General features: G+C 46.8%; 4 protein-coding genes across 9 annotated transcripts; 1 reads left to right on the forward strand and 3 right to left on the reverse strand.

Annotated features, from left to right (window-relative positions):
* Positions 1 to 584: 584 nt before the first annotated feature.
* On the reverse strand, positions 585 to 7,747 carry LOC6606034. Of its 6 annotated transcripts, none has more exons than XM_032718909.1 (5): positions 7,702 to 7,747; positions 7,407 to 7,518; positions 5,513 to 5,580; positions 1,229 to 1,914; positions 585 to 1,163 (listed from the first exon to the last, which is right to left on the reverse strand). In XM_032718909.1, exons 2-5 carry the CDS (start codon positions 7,419 to 7,421, stop codon positions 721 to 723), a joined length of 1,212 nt encoding a protein of 403 aa, XP_032574800.1. In that variant the 5' UTR covers positions 7,422 to 7,518; positions 7,702 to 7,747; the 3' UTR covers positions 585 to 720. The 6 variants fall into 6 exon arrangements, with proteins under 6 accessions (XP_032574800.1, XP_032574799.1, XP_032574801.1 ...); XM_032718908.1 differs by having other exon boundaries at positions 1,229 to 1,917; XM_032718910.1 differs by lacking the exons at positions 585 to 1,163; positions 1,229 to 1,914 and adding an exon at positions 2,068 to 3,191.
* Positions 7,748 to 10,521: 2,774 nt separating this feature from the next.
* Positions 10,522 to 11,131, reverse strand: LOC6606035. Its single transcript, XM_002030810.2, has one exon. It carries the CDS (start codon positions 11,113 to 11,115, stop codon positions 10,522 to 10,524), a length of 594 nt encoding a protein of 197 aa, XP_002030846.1. The 5' UTR covers positions 11,116 to 11,131.
* Positions 11,132 to 11,271: 140 nt separating this feature from the next.
* On the reverse strand, positions 11,272 to 15,867 carry LOC6606036 (fibroin heavy chain). The gene is made up of 4 exons (XM_002030811.2): positions 14,762 to 15,867; positions 13,774 to 13,911; positions 12,801 to 12,982; positions 11,272 to 12,748 (listed from the first exon to the last, which is right to left on the reverse strand). The coding sequence occupies exons 1-4, from the start codon at positions 14,890 to 14,892 to the stop codon at positions 11,403 to 11,405; spliced, it is 1,797 nt and encodes a 598-aa protein (XP_002030847.2). The 5' UTR covers positions 14,893 to 15,867; the 3' UTR covers positions 11,272 to 11,402.
* A 739-nt stretch (positions 15,868 to 16,606) lies between these two features.
* On the forward strand, positions 16,607 to 18,109 carry LOC6606037 (general odorant-binding protein 70). The gene is made up of 3 exons (XM_002030812.2): positions 16,607 to 16,787; positions 16,847 to 17,121; positions 17,770 to 18,109. The coding sequence occupies exons 1-3, from the start codon at positions 16,607 to 16,609 to the stop codon at positions 18,055 to 18,057; spliced, it is 744 nt and encodes a 247-aa protein (XP_002030848.1). The 3' UTR covers positions 18,058 to 18,109.
* The last annotated feature ends 327 nt before the right edge of the window (positions 18,110 to 18,436 follow it).

Consider the following 18,436-nt stretch of genomic DNA (forward strand, 5'->3'; position numbering starts at 1 on the left):
TCGGATGGGAGACGGTAGATGGTCGATGGAGCCAACTGGTTCAGGTGCAAATTGAATGTGTTCCTTCCTGCCGACCGCCCCTCCATCCGCTGCCCGCTTAGATAATTTATTTTCATGTTGCCTGCCCTGGCGGAAAAGATTAATCAAGATTTGCACATGGTTGCATTCAGTCCGCCTGAGATTTTCAATGCGCTGGGCGCAATCGCATAAATAAATTTATATTCCTTATAAACTGTATGCACTTCCCGCAGCAATTAGATGCGTCTCTGTCGCAGTCTTCACGTGATCTTGAATGGCTATTTGCGGTCTGTGATTCAAACGCACGATAACAGGGTATGGAAAACTCCAGTTCCTTGGCTCGCAAGTCGGTTGTAATTACGTTCCTCTTAAAGACCGAACAATTATGCGAACTTTACGATCCCTTGCATGCCATTTTTTTGTCTGACATTTTGTAACAAAGTGAAATGACTTTTCAACAAATAACTTACGTGGACTATTTTCTGATTTCTAGAACTTTTAAGCTTGTTTAAGCTAGATCTTATTTTGCATTAACAAATTATTAGGTTAATATGAGAAGTTAATAATTCATTTAAATAGGCATATTTTATTGGCAATCTGGGAGCTGGCACACAATATGTTGCTTAAAGTAAACTATGAATCTCATTGCGATCAAGTTCAATCCAATTGTAATCTGGTTCATCCAATCCCATAGCATTAGTTCTATTCCGAGTGTAGACGCCGTTTGGGTGCCATGCGGATGAAGGGTGTGGGATGCGGCATGGCCATCTTGGTCAGAGCCTGCCTGGCTGCATAATCCTCTGCGATGGCGGTGCGCCACCTTTCCACCAGGGAATCCCCTCCAGAGATGCGAACCGGTACCAATTGCTGAGGAGTTTCCCGGGTCAGAGGGAAGCGGGCAACAGTCAGAGGTACATCATTATAGTCATAGTCTTCGCTGGCCTTCTCCGATGCCAAATTGGGACTCTTGATCACCAGTTGATTCCGAGTGGGCAATGAAATGCTGAAGGCAGCTGCCTCCTCGGGCGAAACCCCAGCAATGGCTGTGGCCTTGGGCGATGCTACGGCCAATCCATTTCGGCCGGAAAGAGCCACAGCATTCGGCTTTGAGGAGGCCACTCCACCTTCACCGGCAATCGAAAGACCTAAAAGGGCATTAGAGGGGTTAATAAAACTAAATTAAGAGAAGACTCTCCTTTAGATATCTTACCAACTGGTTTTGCCTCAGCCACGGCGGCATCTTTTTTAGGAGCCATTACGGATACACTATCGTTAACATCCTCATAGGGATCCTCGTTGTTGGGCGGCAGGAACTGCTCATCCGGTGAGAACTGTTGCTCGGTGACCTCATCCAGTTTCTGTTCGTCGATCTTTTGGTCCGCTGGATTATTGGTGGCCTCTAGCCCGAAGTTGGCTGGTTGCTTTTGAGGATTGCCAAACATTTCGGGCTGCAGCAGGACACTGAAGTCCTTAATCTGTCCGGTTTGCTGGAGCAGGGCCAAACTCTGGGCAGCCTGGCCCAGTTCCAGTAGGCTACTGGCATAGATCTTGTTGTCCTCCTCGCTGAAGGAACCTTTGCGCTTGGCCAACTCCTGAATGGCAACCAACCGAGCGGCGGCCGACTGAATCCGATTGAAGTCACTGGCGCTGGCTGAGATCGAGCTGCTGGAGCTAGAAGCTCCACTAGCATCGGCTACCGCCGAGATGCTAGCCGCCGAAATGGTGATGGTGTCATCGGAGTCCCTGGGCACAGCGCGTAATTGCGGCTGTTGGCGCTGCAAGATGAAGCTGCCCACACTGCCGTCCCGCTGCGGACGCAGCTGGAGAAGCTGACCCCTCAATCCTCCGTAGTAAGGATGCTCCTCGAAGACCAGCGGAGCCGACCTCGATCTGTGTCTGCTTTTCGGGGTTAAATTTGGTTATAGAGAGTGTGTGTGTTGGGTGTGTTTGGGAGTGTTGGGAGTTGCCTGGAGAAAGCGGGGATTTAGAGAAGCGTCGATGTATCTACATGGGATTAGCGGACTACTATATGACCCAAGGCGAAAGCTATACAGTTTACGGTTTACTTTATTTACAATCTAAGAAATGACACATTAGAAAGGCCTTTGTTCTTAACATAGGAACATAGGTCAGTTGGGAGGAGGAACTACCAATTAGATTCTGTTGGATAACCTACAATATAGAGCCCATTTTCAGCAACTGATTTCTTAGGAACATTTTCTTTGGGTGTTTTGCGTACTGTGTCAATTGACTTTCAAAATAATGCAAAGAAATCAGTTGATGAAAGTGAGCTTTAAGTTAAGTCCTTGCTCCTTTACGTGAACAGATCCAATTCCAGATCCGCCGTAGCATGTGCCTTGCCACCCGCACCTGCTATGGCCACAGATTCCGGATTGAAGTAAACGTTGGTGGGCACGCCCTTCTTCAGATACGCCTTGGAAATGGGCGTGGATATGGCAGTGCCACCATTACCAACCACCGCTTTGGAATGAGGTTCCAGGATGAGTGCAGCCTGCTTGCGTCCCTGGATCGCCTGAGCCTGCTCCGGTCTATAGGGCAGGAAATAGTTTCCAAAGGGGATCTGCGGAAAGTTGCCGGAACTGGTGCTGGTCTTTCCGGTGGCCTCAACCTTCAAGGGAACTCTTCCACCCGCCTGCTTTCTCAATTTTTGCGGGGCAGTCGCCTTCTTCAACTGCTGCTTGGCAGAGCGGGGTGACCCAGAAGTGGAGATCACTAGCTTACCCGGCACCGGAACAATCTCTTCGATCACATACTCGGGGTTTATTTTGCTGACCGCTGAGCGGAGACCCACATCGCTCTTCAGATCCCCAGAGGTTTGAGTCTTCTCTGCAGGCAGAGCTTGTAGCTTTTCTGGTTTGTCCAGCTCGCTGGAGCTGTCATCGGCTAAGCTTTCGGGTCGGCCAGTTGTGGTGGTGGTGGTTGTTGCACCGGCTATGGTGGCTTGACCGGCACTGGCGATGGTGGGTTGCACCACATAGGCCAGGGGCAGATTGTAGGCGGCATAGTAGGGGGCACTGAGCAGCACGGGTTGATAGGCTCCATAGGGCGTGAGGTCCTGGGCCGGAGCAGATCCTGCAATGAGTTTTCCGGACTTCTCTGCGACGGGTGCTCCTGGTGGCCAGGCCTCGATGTTGGTGGTGCGCCAGTAGGCACTTGAGTTAAGATAGTTTTTGTTTTAGGGATAGTGGGATAGAGGAAAATGGTGAAGAGAACCGCCGGTTAGTCGTATAATATTTACAGCAATAATTCGAGGGGTTAAACTGTGTCGGGTTAATATTATGCGGAATAGGTGAGGATTAATACGTGTGATATCTAAAACTACTATGTACAAGATGGAAGCAAAAGCCCAAACAATTACGAAATACAAATATTTATTAGAACACTAGACAATACCAACTATGGATCCTAACTAAACGTGCTAAGTAATAGCTATTAAGTTTAAGCCTCGAACTGGATTAAGACTCGATCTGGCCCGTCTCCAGCCCCGCCCCCTGATCCGCCTCCATGGTTGTTGTTCCCGTGGGTGGAGCATAGTAGACCGTTGGTCCTGTGGCCACTATCTTTCCCTCTCGCGGAAAACTTCTCGTCTCCAGATCGGTGCGTGCCAGGGCATCTTTCAAGTCCACATCTGCCGGAATGGAGATCACCTTGGCACCGGGACCGGCGATGGTGAGACTCCGTGGATGGGTGAGAGCATAGCCACCGGGACCCACAATCGCCGTTCCTCCGCTGCCCGCTGTGGCCACGCCTCCGGGTCCCGCGATAGCGATGCCGCCCCGGCGCACTTTCAGCCGCTGAATGATGATTCCTCCTTCGCGCAATGCCTGCTTTTGGGTGCTTTGCTGAGCGGCGGCCACCTGGCCCACGGTGTGCATGAGGTGGTGGGCCTTGTGGGCAAACAGGTGCTTCTCTGAGGAGGCACTGTTGTCCAGTTCCGCGGCGGTGTTCTCAATGGTATCCACATCATCTGTCATCCCATCGCCGGCGCCCTCGCTTTCATCCTCCCATTTATAATCCGTTGAATCGATTGAGTGTTTTTTCACAGGAACGTTGCCCACAATCACAGGACCTTCTCCAGTTGTGGCCGCCATTGGAGGTCGGAAGGGGAGCTTGAAAATGTTTTGGAAGGCATTCTTGATGGCTGCCGAGGTCTGATTCTGCATTTCAGCAATATTCATTCCGGGCATGCGGAAAGGACTTAAGCGATTCCGATTGGGCAGTAAGCCACCAGATGGTGGTAAAGTAGAACTCAACACGACAGGCGCGGAAGTAGCCTTGATATTAAGGGAGGAGGATCCCTGGTAGATTTGCTGTTCAGCATCCTTTCCACTCAAGCGAACGGGTTTCGCTGTGGAACTAACCTTCTTTCTGTTGAAAGAATTTAGTTCCGGTGCCGAACTGGGCTGAATCTTCTGTGGCTTATGCACGGGCTTCTCGCGGGAGTCCAAACGATATTCCTTGAAGTTCACAGGCGCAGGAGCCTTTGTGGTGGTCGTGGTGGTGGTGGAATTACCCCTCTTTGGGGTGCCATCTTCATTCAGAGCCAGTTCTCGGGGCAAGAAGAACAGGTGATACTTGGGCGTCGTCTTGCCCTGTTTTCTTCCAGCCTTCGCCTTGCTATAGAAGCTGTCCACATCGCCAATGATTTTGTATCCCTTTATCTTGTATTCCTGCGAGGCATGCTCCTTGAGATACTCCTCCTTGTTAAGTTTGTACAGGTGCACGGGCACCACAAAGTGGGCGGGCAGCTGCTGAGCTTCTTGTTGGGAAGTCGGCTTCGGTACCTCCACCTGGTTGGGTCGGAAGTATAGTTGGGCTTTCTTCTCCTCCTTGGAGGAGCTCTCAATTGCCTGGCGCAACCTGGGCGGCACATTGTAGCTGCCCGCCACATTCCTTGTGAGTTTCACCGCCCTAATTGATGGTTCTAACAAGGTCTGACCATTACTGCCCGCGAAGTGGTGCTGATGGGCGTGGAATGGCTGATGGGCTGGCTTGGGGAACAGGTATTGACTGGAATCAAGGATCGGTGGCAGCTTGGGCTGCTCCGGCTGCTTCTTCACGTAGCCAAAGGCCTCGTTAACCTTGGCTATCTGCTCGAGGATGCGCTTGGCCTCGTCCGCCTTTTCCGAAGACGGAGTGGCCGCATTGGGCTCAAAGTCTTCGGGAAATTTGACCAGCCGCTGCTTCTGAATTCTGCAAACGAAAGGTGGGGTTTGTTTGGTGGTCTCTATCTGTTGGTGGAGTTAGCTTCTAGTTGCTAATGCAGGGTAATGTGTTGTTGGGTGGAGGGGAATGAGTATCGGGGTTAGTCACAAGTCTGGGCTTTTTTCGGTTTAGTCACATAGTTCTAGGCAAGCGCATCAACTTCTACTTGGAATGAGCATTAGCGTTGACACAGTCACATTCGGCAGGCAAGGCATTTCATGGTTATTTGGGGTCTTAGGGCTGGGTTACTAGCTACTAGTCTACTTACTCGACGGCCAGTCCACCGGGCTGTTGAGCCTGGCCAAGTGCCAAAGAGGCCAGAAGCAGTGTTGAGAGCTGAAAGACAAATGTGTGACAATAGTTGAATGATATCTATAATTTATTCCGGTTAGATAGGGTGTCTGTATTCTGATGTCGTAATGGACACAAAATTCACACGTATGGAATGCGGTCAAGTCCCTCGCGAAAGTCTGTCTCCCTGCTCCTCCAGCGCATTTGCATAATTTCTTACGCTGCTGTAAGCTAAGCCGAAAAGTGAGAGCCAGGTGGTAAGGAACGGCTTAAGTACTTGACGGATTTTCCCTCGAACACGATTGTCAAGAACCTCACGATCGGCAAATATTTGACTCACTCTCGCCGGCTCTCCACATCTTTGGCAAAGTCAATATTGACGCAACCGTTAGCCGGTGGAAACGACCAGCCCGCACGCCTATCTATCACCGCCGAAATGTCACAAAGCCGAGAGGAACTGAGACCCAAAACCAAAGCCAAAGCTGGATTCGAAGTCGAGGCTCGTGTTGTGTCATTGACCTGAACCTCTAGGCGGCTGTTACGATTTCGGGGCCGAAACGTAACTCGAGAGAAGAGATTCTGGCACAGAGGCTGTCGAACCTGGTTGCCATTGATTTGCAAGAACTCTTGCATCCCCAAGCAGTAAGATGTATTTCTGTCTGCTTTCTTTAGTGAGTATCGCCTTATTTATTATATTGCCCTCCCATAACGATGCCGATTCCGATTCGACCCCGTATCGGGTGTGTCTTGTCCAAAAATAAACTGGGTTAATGGCTCGAATGCAAAGTTTAAGCGCAGCATTTTATGTTCTCAAACAAGATATAAATGGGTCTGTCTCCTGATCTTAACATCCGATCAGGTGTCTTTTGGTCTTAAATGATATTCCCGAGCCATTCCAATGGAGCTAATTGGGCAGGGATTGATGGACTTGGGACGTGTGGCTAACTGTCTATACTCATAAATTGATTAATTTATGAACCACTATCGAAACGATCACAAACTCGAAAACAAACCAATGCACTTATAGTTAAGAACCCCACACAAATGTGGCCGATTGTTTGGCAGTTGGAAGGAGGAAAGAAGACTTATATTACCATTTGTTAGCCCACGCATGATTTTTATACGTTTGCGGCATATTAATTTTATGTTCTTTGAGTCATAATTATTTTTTGGGCTTTTTAACCCAAGTGCTTGTATTGGTTATGGTTACAATTGAATGGCATTGTTGCTTATGGGAGTCGCTGTAGAGTTTTGACTTTTAAGGGCATGCTTTTCTTAATGGGAATATGAATAATGCAAGGAACAATACTTCCTAGGTATGAATGATTAATTCTCACTTTTTAAATTGGGGTGGGGCTAGAATATTGTCACGTTCAAATGGGATGGACAAAAGGGTTTCACTTTTCAGAAAGAATAAACTCTTTTAAAATTTTTTTTTTAAGTGAACAATAACTGGCACAAAGAGGTCTTAACCTTTTGCATTCATATAAAAAAAAGATTCCCCAATATAGTTCTTTGCGTCCAAACTGATTTGTGATTATTATAATGCCCAAAAAGATTTTAGCCACTCTTATTAATATTTGCATATGGCACAGAGCATAATTAAGGCTAATTAAGGCAACCAAAAAAGACAAGAACCAAGCCAAGAATCAAAAATGTTGCTTAGTGAAAGTTAGTGTCGATTCAGAAGTGAAAGAAACAAACGACTTAAGGCACGAACTTGGGCCAGTTGACGAGTTAATGAGTTCAGCGGCAGCACAGAGCAATAAATGATTAATTGCGGTCAGGTATAAACTAGTTTCGTTTTGTATTCCCAAAATGTGAAGTAAAGTCTTGGTATTTAATTTACTTTTTTATGCGATTTGACTTACAACAAGGAAGCGCATTTTAACGCGATGTTCTGGTGAATAGTTTCAGATTTTTCAATAAATTCTTGGTGTTCGTGGCGTTGACCAATCCTCGCCTTGACAATATATCCTTGAACTGCAAACGAGAACGGGAATGAGTGGCACTCTGGGTTATCACGCGGCAAAATCACACACACTAAAAGCACTAAAAAACCAATCCTACTGAGCTTTCAATTTACGATTGTTTCAGGTTCCGTTGTTTTTCTTTCTTTTTTTTTTGTCACGCACAATAAATAGGGTCTGGAAATGGAACTCCTACCAAGAACCAAGAGCCAGCGAGCCAGGCGACGTCTGAAGATGAACTGAGTGCTGGCCGGGCCCAGCGCGTCAGTTTATAACATTTTCATTAGCGATGCAAACGACGAAGCGAAAGAAATGGCCAAGAAAACAAGGCCCGATCAGGTGTAAGAGAGGGTTTTATGCAGAAGAGAGAGCCGAAGAGAAGTCCGCTATTCGGGCACGTAGTCGAGCGCCTTGGCCTGGCTTTTATCTGGGGGCGTGGATCTGTGGGATTTGGTTACCAGCTCCAGGGTACACAACACCAATTGATATGCAGGCTTACAACTCTAGGATTTCGCAGATCCAAATCTTCCCCGATCCCTAGGGTTGGGCAAATAGCTTGCCTAACATATTGTCGGATATTTCTCAAGCATTTGATTAAATGTGCTGACAGGCGCTTCTTCAGACTACTGTTTCGCAAACTCGCACCTAGCTAGAACCCAGAATCACAGCGCTGACTTTGATTAATTGGCCGTTTATTGGCTTGATTGAGTGTGACTGGACAGGAGCGAAGTGACTGGCCATTACAAGTGGAGTGAGCCACGAGAATAGAAGCGAAATGCGTGTGGGAAGTGGAGAGGTAATCAGCTCGAAACGGGCCCAGAACATGACATAAGCCAAAATGGTAAGAGACTTACCGTGATGAATGAATCGATTGGTTGCCGGGCAATTCAATTAAAATGTTTGCCTGGAACTCGTTAGAAAGTTTCGCACATAGTGACTCAAGAGTCCAAGAATCGTGTTCTTTTTCTGATTTGACAAGCACATCGGCGTGAAGTCTTCACACACTTCTCGGGTATCAACAGATGTCAGGATAAAGACTTAGCTTCGGGCCGTTTTTGATCGATAATCATAAATAACAAATGTCTGAAATCAGAGAAATTGATTTCAGGTTCGTGCCTTAAGTCATTTGTTTTCATTGCAGACCAAAGTCTTTATTAGCCCAGAACCATTAATTTTGTGATTAACTTTGCTGTGATCCAACTGCAATATATTCTTTTATTGGCTTTTATGCCCCAAGCAGCCAGCTACTGACTCCGCTGTTCAGGCAGCAATAATGCAAATTCCTTGATTAACCAGCATCGAACGGGGGGTCGACCTTTGTGGCACACGCAGGCATCAATAAAATTGCCACAAGATTTATGGTTTCGAGTGCGCAGAGCCGAAGGGAGCATACGAAATTAGCAGCAACACGTTGTAAGCCCCGAATGCGCCACACGCACCACTTGATCCACAATTGGAATGCAGCAATCAAAAGGCGATAAATCGAACCCCAGCTGAAATCCAAGCAGCCGAAGAGCGAGTCGAGAAGTTGAAGACCGAAGCCCGAAGACCGAAGACCCAAGACCCAAGACCCAAGACCCAGAGACCTTGAGGCCTATTTATAAATGCAGGCGAAACGGGACTGCTAGTGGGATGTCGTTGCCTAGGCCCGGGCCAATTAAGTCTGACCTTCGGCGAGGAGGAGAATCCCAGCCCAAACCGTTGTTTATGAGGGGGAAAATAAACAGAAACAGCTAACTGGCACCTGGGAGAGCCGGAGCCCCAGTAATTTGTGGTTTCAATGCAGGCCGTTCTGCTGCTACGCTAACCCAATTATGCACCTCGGCTACTTCCCAGGTGAGCCATTGATTTCTACGCTGAGAACGTGGCCATTTCAGCCACACAAACCCTAGGCCCGGCCAAATAGAATCTATGTCAAGCTATGGCAAGCTTTTTAGTGCTCTTCTGTACGTTCTTTTAGTGCATTCGGCGAAGAAAGTTTTCGAGTGCGTAGGAACTTGTTTCAGGGAAATCACTCGCTTAGATCTCTTGACATTAAAACTTAATTGTGGCAGTGAAACTTTCGGTCAAAACTGGCCCATGTAATAACTTTTTGTTTTGGCAAATATGCATATTATTATTGCTTATGGGCTTTTCTTGGCTTCGCGCGGCCAGAAATATATTTTATTTAGGCCACGCCGTGGACGCCAAGGCTTTCCGTTCGATTCAAATTATTTGGCAAGTGCGCGCACGCGTCGAACATTTCAAATGCTGTATTATTTTGGTCCCTTTCCGACATAAAATTGCCGAAACAAAAATAAATAAGCCACAGAGCTGACTCAATTTGGCTTTGGGATGCACTGTCCATTTGTAAAATGACTTTGTGCGACCGAATAACCATTTTTATGATCGGAAAATCAATTAGGGTTTATAACATGCATAAATCGCCGCAGTTGTTTCGTGCCAAAGCACGCGCCACAAGCAATTAAAGCTCTTACAATCATTTACGATCAGAAACTGACAATGTTTACCCTTATCTACTTTATGCAAACATTTTTGTTGTAAAAAGTTGAATGTTATGACCAGGCAAGAAAATCGGTAATTAATGCGATGACCGCTTCTAAGTAAACCAGATTATGTTATTTTTTAAAATGAAGAATAATTTTTCTTCCTATCTTCCTATTTAGCCTAATATAATATTTCCAAGATTTCCAAGATAACAAGAATTTAGAATTACTTATTTATAAATGTTTATATAATGTGTTCCATCGAGAGATATTTTTGTGTTGCGTAGAAGGTATGAAATCCAAAGCTTCCTAGAATATTTGATTATTGCTCCAAGTAAAGCAGCAATCTTTTCTTTAAATGAACTCTGTTTTACCAGTCATTCATTCTTTGACATATGTCTGCAGTTCAGATCCCCGATCACGTAGGTGTCAAACACGACAGGTGACACTGTCAGATCTGCAAAGACTTCCAGTAAATAACGAAAAACACCCAAGTAGAACGAGTAATAGTTTTGGCTAATATATTTTATTTACGTGTAGCCACGATATTTATGCAACTCTTGCAGGCTTGTCAAGGCATTTGTTTGGATTCCGTTTCCGATTTCGATTTCCGAGTGCGGTTCAGCGGCGGTGGCCTTGGCCAAATTGCCACCCATGACCACGAATCCGATGCCGGCGCCCGCCTTGTAGCTCAGCTCATGGTAGCCAGCCTCATCGTAGTAGGAGTACTTGCCCAAAACATTTCCCGCCTCATCGGTGTGCTGGGCATGCGACATCTGGTCGGTGCTGAAATCAAAGTTTTGATGGCTTTGCAGGGGCTTCAGGTGGTTGGTCGCTGCAATTTGGTAGCCCCTACTTAGCGAGGATGTTGCCACTGCTAGATTATTCTGTGTGTTGTAGGAAATTCTGGCAAGCGGATTTTGCCTTGTTCTCAGAGCCTGATGCACAAAGTTCAGCGGAGCAAAGGAATCCAGAGAAGATGCCCCAAAAGTAGGAGTAACGACACTCCTATCCAATCTATCGCCATCCGTGTTGTAGGAGTATCCTTGTCCATTGAACTGCATATACACTTGCGCTCCTTGAGCACAGGAAACTATCAGCGAAGCAATCCAAAGCACCAACATCTTGTTCAAGTCTCAGAAACAACTAAACTCCGAGCATGCTAAGTCATGGGGTTATATGTGGATTCAAGGAAACCGCAACGTGCAGATTAACCTGCTTCTACCCGCATCCACGGATATCATATAACTATTCGCTAGAGATACAGATACAGTTTGAGATACAGATACAGGCAAAAAATGTATTCCGCTTTAAATACTGTTTTAGTTTCCATGCTGAGTCAACCCAGTTTCGGTTACTCAACACTGATCACTTAGAGCTACGCACTACAAACTACAGATCAAATGGGTGCTTAGTGCTCCCTTGAGGCATTCAGCTCGGCGATCTCATCCTGACGCAGTGCCTCCGACGGCGAGAGACCGATCCTTCCGCCCAAAGGTATTATGTCGATGTTCTGGACATGGGCACGCACACTTTGACCAGGTGGCAGGCCCACATACCATTTACCCACGTTCTTGATGACGGTGGAGTCGCGGTGTCGCTGCACCCACTCCCGATCCCTGTCGATCTCTAGAATTCGGTGGTTGGCGGTCACCAGAGGAGGAAGTGAACTGCCCACATCGTCGTCGTTGAGGTGGTAATTGTCCCCGGGTCCGCTCATGGCACTGGTGCCCGATCCACCTGTGGGCGGCAGGTAGCCCAGGCCGGAGTCGCCTTCGCTGGAGGTTCCAGCTCCACCTCCTCGACGACTGCTTCCACCACCGGCGGCACCTCCCCTTCCTGCTCCCCGCTCAGAGGAGGCACTACCTCCACCACCGCCGCCGAATCGGTTTCTGTTTCGGGACCCACTAGCATTGTTCCTCGTGGAGCTACCTGAACCACCTCTCTGAGAGCTATCGCCTCCGGCATCGTATCTGGTAGTGCCCCGTTGTGGACTCCCAGCGGGAAACCCTCTTCGGTCTTCTTTGCCATTGAAGTTGGTGGAACCAGAGGAGCTGCTGCCAAGCCCAGTGTCATCCCCATGGTCATCAGCATGGGCTCCCAGATTTTCATCAGCTGCCCCAGCATCACCATCTCCACGATTCCTATCTCTTGCTCCATCAGCCGGCTTTAGATAATCTTTGCCTCCTGGTCTGCTTGGAGTACGGCCCCTCCCCGCTCCACCTGCACCTCCACTTGGACCCGAAGCTCCTACCGAACCACTTCCCCCACCCGATCCACCACTACCTCCTTTTGGACCTAAGCCACCACCTGCACCCCTGCCAAAATCATTAGCCAGTCGGAAATCTGGATCTGTCAAACGAAAATCAGCCACAGAGGGATTGTTATGGGTTCCAGGACCAATCCGATTTTGCACCACCCGGTAGCCAATTCCTGCTCCAGCTATATACTCCACAGTGCGCTGCACGCCCTTGTCGTCCAGGAAGGAGTAAGTACCCCGCACCAGGCCATCGGGTGCTCGACTTTCTGCCCGTCGGTGATCCGAACCGGAGGCGATCAGCTTATAGCTTCCAGCCGGCCCCCTTTGCACAGACATCTTGCCGCGCGCTTTGGGGTGGGACTTGTACAGAGGACTGGAGTACGCCACAACGGATGGGCTGTCCGGCACAGCGTTGGAGATCTCGAATCCGGTTCCGGCTCCAGCTGCATAGCGAACACTGTGCCGCTCGCCCACGTCGTCCAAATAGGAGTACAGACCTGGGATAGAATCAGTTAATATACTGCAAAGTACCATTCTCTCTAAACTCACCCCTTATCCTATTTCCCGAATCATTCTCCTCGCTGCGCGACTGATCCGGAGTGCGAAAACTAAAGCTGTAGGATGGATCGTCGAAGGGATCGGCCAGCGGATCGTCCGGACTTCCCCGCGGCAGTACCGGATACTGGGCCAGGTCCATTTTCCGATGGATTTTCGGTCCGTTCACGCGAAATCTATGTGGGAAATGGAGGGAGATTAATTAGCTACCGACACAATGAGTGGGGATTGGGTAAACCCTTCCAGCGGAAGCGGACTTGCACTGCAATTTTGAATATAGATTCGATCTCAGCCCGGCACGCCATTACTTCGATTACTACACATCTCGGGGAACGATCCCATTCAGAATCATCGCTATCGTTGAGCATCTGCCATCTACAATCCATTCCGTTTTTTGGCTCGAAACTCTCAGGCCAGTCAATTTGTTAACAGCTTTTTGTTTCCCCCGATTTACCGGAGATTGCAAAAAACAACAGTAGCGCCGAAGCGGTAATGGAAAAACGTTTAGGCAACGCCAGAAAAAGCAGTCCAATGTGTTAGAACGGCTCCAACTCCACGGATCCCCCTCCGTTCGTTTGGGTTTCGCTTCAGTGGCCGCCGCTTGCCGCCAACCGCTGATATATGAGCTCAACTCTGACATCGAGGGGAGATAACTCACTTTGTGCTGCCACTTCCTCCGCCGCCAATACACTCAGGAAAAATCTGCCGACCTTCCTTAAGGAAGTTATTTTCAAGTAATGATGATCGAAGATCGTTAATTATATTTAAAAGTATTTAAAATTTAGATACTTTTAAAAGTATGTTCTTTTTTTCTTATATATATTTCGAATATTTAACACCATCAGTTTCTAATGCAATTTGCTCCGCTCATATGCACTTTAAAGTTATGCTATTTTCTTGCAGTGCACCAGCGCACTTTACCCACTCGTCTTCGCTACCGTCTTCGCTACCGTCTTCGATTACTCACCCACGTGGTCCGGCCGTGTAGACCGTCTCCTCGATCTGCCCGCTCGCCGGACTCCGCGAACCGTAGCGACCTCGCACCGTGTTGTCCGGAGTGCCCGAGGCGCTGTGATAGTAGCCGCCAATGTCATCATTTGCATGTCTTTTGGCCGATTGGAAGCAGCAGCAGCAGCATATCCATTATCCATGCCAGGTGGGAGCCATCGAAACAGAAGCAATTGCGTTGCCCCATGCGTGCGAAATGGAGAGGGAAAGATGGTCGGAAGCGTGTTATTGTTGTGGTTGCAAAACGTTGAGGCGTTAAAGAGGTGCTAAAAATCTCAAATTTGCTCGGGTGTGATGGTGATGGTAAGGTAGTAGACATCATTGACCGATTAGATGATTTGTTAGATTTATGACCCATGGGTGCTAAAAAACCGTAATTGAGTTGTTCTCTTTTCAAAAGGTTTACTATTCCACCAAACAGCGAAGGTTGTAGGCAATTGACTCATTTTCAGCGACTATTTACTATTACTTCTTTCAAAGGCTAATGAACGACAATTAACGATTTAATATATCAATTAGTTATTCTATTTAATGAATTTTATGGTTGTGGGTTAAGTCTTGTTATTGAGCTGATGATTGTGATGAAATGGAAAGTTTCAATTCATATATAAAATTTAATTTCATTTATATCTGAAAATCGTATTACTAATTAAGTCCATTTTAGATTTAAGTATTTTTGTTAAATTAGCTATTATCAAAAAGCTATTACAAAAGAAATCACTAATTTCTGTCAAAATATCCTTCTGGTTTTTAAAGCATTTTTAGGTAATATTGAAAATTTTACTAAATTCAAAATTTTTTAATCGTAACGAAAATGGCTTCAGTCACTGGGTGTTGTATTTGCAATTATTTGCATATACATGTAACTCTTAATGTATGCACTTTTTTTCTTTAGTGCTTAATATCCTTTTAAAATGTTCACTATAGTTTGTCACACATCTCTGTACCGAAACTGAAAAGATCCATCCTCGTTAATGGTATTGTACTCGATTTCGGCTCTCGCAGGATCCGCAAAGTATCCCAAAACTGCGCAGAGAAACAAGAGGAAATTCGCGTGCCGATGCAGATGCGACATCATTCAAATCGCACTCGTTTTAATCCAATCGAGAGATGAAACAAGTATCAAACGGGCATCCTGTTCCAGGTGCACAGTCACCACATAAACTTCTATTCCCCCAACAGATTCGATTCAATTCGATTCGATTCAAACGTCTCCCAATCCGAGTTTGGATCCCGACTTAAACTCCGACTTGGTTTGCGATCTTCGAGAGGAGCTAGCGGCTAGAACAACGCGACGGCGACGACTGATTCGATCCAGCGTTAGACCTTCGTATTTAAATACGATTCTCAGGCGGCTCAGCGAGCGGTTCGTGCGGCGTCATATGGTGGTGCTAGTGGAGCTAGTGGTGCTGCTTGTCTCACCTGACCACCCACCAAAAAGAGCCAAAGCCACGAAGATGAAACAGCAGCATTTGTGTGCAAATTGCGTTACAAGAAAAGGCGGAAAGTGGGCGCGGGGCTCAGGTGAGAGAATTCGTTCTAATGATGGACACGCAAGTGTTGTTGCAGCTGCTGCTGTGTTTCTCCTATTTTATAGCTCCTTGTTCGCCACTTTTGGGGGGGGGGCGGGGTTCGTGGAAAGGGGTTTAGGCCCCGCGGGAAATGGCCAGCGGAAAATGGAAAATCGTGCCTGTGTAGCTGTCTGTCAATTAGCTCACGTTGTTCTTGTTCCCCGAAGTTGCAACCTGGAGAGCTTCCTGTTGACAATCCACAATCCCCGCCCCGTTCTCTCTGCAGCTTACAAATCGCGAAACGCTGAACATTGAACTTCATCGCTGGGGAATCAATTTTCCATTTTGAGTTTTCCGTTAGCCGGAGCTTATTACAAATTCGATCCAGAGCGAGTCTAGGTCAGTGTCTTAGCTGCAATTTTTGGCCAGGTATGCAATTAAAGGCAATTACCCGTCGGCTGGAGGAGACCACAGAACTTTATGACAATTTCCGCCTAGGATCTTGGCTCTTGAATCTTGGCCATTTTAATGAGCCATAATTAGCGTGGCGACTCTACTGGCCACTTCCAAGTACAGTTATTGGCCATTGTTCTGGGTTCTAGAAGGGGATGTACTGGGGATATGTCAGGTCCTCTGATTAGACCGCCCCGCTTGGTTGCCTTTGATTCCGGTTATAGTTTATAGTTCTGGCTAGCCCATATCCACATCCACATAGACTACCGCCTTTGATAATCTTTATAGCCGTTGTTTTTTGGCCACATGCAAATTGGTCAGAAGGCGGAAGAGTTCACCAATTGGTTAATTGTGCGCTCAATCGGAGCGAGTGCGTTCCGAGCATAAGCGCTGTGTAATCGCACAACCGCAGAGACAATGGAACGAAACCCAATGCGATCGCGATCGGAGAGCTATGGAGATATGTATAGCCATGATATATGGCCGCTGCCAATGACCATGTTCATAGGCATGTGGTCGAGCTTTAAGGACAAGTTTCTAACGGACTGCACGCATGGGAAATGTGCAACCAGTTGTGGCAGTTGCAGTTGCACTTGGAGTGTTGCCGTTTGCCATTGAACCACATACCCAAAGAGCAAAACTAAAATGAGAAGAAAAAAATACAGCTAAACTGGAAATTCATAAGTGGCCTGTGTGGGCCATCCTGCCAGGTTGGCTTGGAAAAGTGAAAATGCTTTCGATTTCATCGCGTCCATTTCTTCGGGGGACATTCATTTGACAGCGGCCCAGGCGATCGGATCGGCGTGGAGACTCCAATTAATCGCAAACATGAGCATTACACAACTTATATGCATCTCGTGCATGGTTATCACATCGATCGACGCTGTGGAATATCTAATTCGCTTCGAGACGAAAAAGGCCAAGTGCTTGAATCCACCCAGAACGGCCAGGAAAGTGGAGTCGGTCATAAGGGAGTGCCAGGATGAGGTCCGCAACAAGTTGGTTAATGGTGGGCCTTCAAATTAGTTAAGCCATATTAAGTACTATACGGTTTTGGTCCCCATTTAGAGGCCTATGAGATACTCAAGGAGCAGGTGTCACACAATCAGCCGCCCATCGATCCGAACGATGACTCCATCGACTTCATTTGGCCTTCTGTGCCCGAGGCACCTTCCCTGGATCATTCCCCCAACATCAGCCAGTACGAGTACATAGTCTACGATGAACCCGAACCACAACGCCATGTGGCCAGATTGATGAGGAATATCCGACGTCTGGATGTGGCCAGTTCGGGCATATATCATCCCACGCTGGTGCCTCTGGAAGACAAACGCATTGCGGGGGTAAGTAAAGTCAAGCAGGAGAATCTTCTGCGAGACTTGTAGATCGCTTTTCTTCTCGTGTTAATGAAATGCATAAGCCAAGCTCAATTAAGTTCAATGGCAGCCCAAGAAACAATTGGCTAAACCCCCACTTAAGCTCACCCAGCAAAACCTAAAGTCAGGGTTTTTAGACAATCGAAAGAAAAGCAAATGCATTTTCAGTTGCATTCAAAATCACACGCCTCCGGCGGAGATTTTTCGCACACCTCACAGCGCAATGCTGAATTTGATGGCTGAAAAGCGCACTTTATGGCGGCACTTAATACACATTAGCTGGCTTTATGCATCAGCAAATTGAATGTACAGACAGAAGTACCTATGCAGTGAGAAAAATATTAGTGGACAAATGTGTCAGATTTGACTATGTGTTAGGGGATACACTGCTTCTTAGTTTTGATCAAAATTAAAAATTATTGAGTACAAATATTACAAATGTTAATATAAAGAAACAAACTGTTGCTTTTGGCTAGCCTTTAGTTAGTTTTAAGTCTTTAAACAATTTTCCCTGTGTATTCCATTGTATAATTTAAACAGCTTTAAATTAAGTTTATTTACTAAAAGACCCTCGTTGAGTATACATTTTTCCCTACGACATCTATGTATTTCTAGTGCCTGCTGCACTGCGTCTATGCCAAAAACAACGCCATCGATCAGAGGGGCTGGCCCACCTTGGACGGACTGGTCCACTTCTACTCCGAAGGAGTGCACGAGCACGGATTCTTCATGGCCACCTTGCGGTCCGTGAACCTCTGCCTCCGGACAATGACCGCCCGGTACGGCGTTAATCGCAAGGAGCTGCCCAAGAAAGGAGAAAGCTGCGATCTGGCGTTCGATGTCTTCGACTGTATATCGGACCAAATTACCGGCTACTGTCTGGATCAATACAGCAGATATTAGTTAGTCACTCTGTCTAGTGTGCGTAGCAATTAAATGTTTAGTGCAAGTTGAATTCCAGTTTTTGTGTCAGGCGGCGACTATTGCTACTATGCTGTGGAAAACAATGTAGGTGGCTTCAAACATTGTTGGCAATTACTAAACATATTACATCTTTATTACTCGCTTTTCTTTTGCCAATTTCGTTTCAATTTTTCTTACAAAACTTCACATGATTTCACTGATATTGAAAATTGAAAATTGTCAAGCATAAGAGCCAATCCATCCTTGATTACACGCTTAGCAACAAATTTCTGGATCCTATATTATTCCATTATTTATATTATTGCACATATCAAAATCGACTTAAAGAGATAACGGAAATATTTTGAATTCTTGACAT

The sequence above is a fragment of the Drosophila sechellia genome, chromosome 3L (genome assembly GCF_004382195.2).
Source record: "Drosophila sechellia strain sech25 chromosome 3L, ASM438219v1, whole genome shotgun sequence".
NCBI classification, from domain to species: Eukaryota; Metazoa; Arthropoda; class Insecta; order Diptera; family Drosophilidae; genus Drosophila; species Drosophila sechellia.

What these genes read in the sequence shown, in the direction of transcription:
- LOC6606036 (XM_002030811.2), bottom strand. Translation starts at nt 14,892, where the DNA reads ATGATGTCGCATCTGCATCGGCACGCGAATTTCCTCTTGTTTCTCTGC. An exon ending in TACACGGCCGGACCACGTGG is followed by an intron (nt 12,983 to 13,773) that starts GTGAGTAATCGA and finishes TTTCCCACATAG; the next exon opens with ATTTCGCGTGAACGGACCGA. An exon ending in TTCGGGAAATAGGATAAGGG is followed by an intron (nt 12,749 to 12,800) that starts GTGAGTTTAGAG and finishes ATTCTATCCCAG; the next exon opens with GTCTGTACTCCTATTTGGAC.
- LOC6606037 (XM_002030812.2), top strand. Translation starts at nt 16,607, where the DNA reads ATGAGCATTACACAACTTATATGCATCTCGTGCATGGTTATCACATCG. An exon ending in CCGCAACAAGTTGGTTAATG is followed by an intron (nt 16,788 to 16,846) that starts GTGGGCCTTCAA and finishes GTCCCCATTTAG; the next exon opens with AGGCCTATGAGATACTCAAG. An exon ending in AAGACAAACGCATTGCGGGG is followed by an intron (nt 17,122 to 17,769) that starts GTAAGTAAAGTC and finishes ATGTATTTCTAG; the next exon opens with TGCCTGCTGCACTGCGTCTA.
- LOC6606034 (XM_032718906.1), bottom strand. An exon ending in CCCGGTGGACTGGCCGTCGA is followed by an intron (nt 5,233 to 5,512) that starts GTAAGTAGACTA and finishes TTTCGTTTGCAG; the next exon opens with AATTCAGAAGCAGCGGCTGG.
- LOC6606035 (XM_002030810.2), bottom strand. Translation starts at nt 11,115, where the DNA reads ATGTTGGTGCTTTGGATTGCTTCGCTGATAGTTTCCTGTGCTCAAGGA.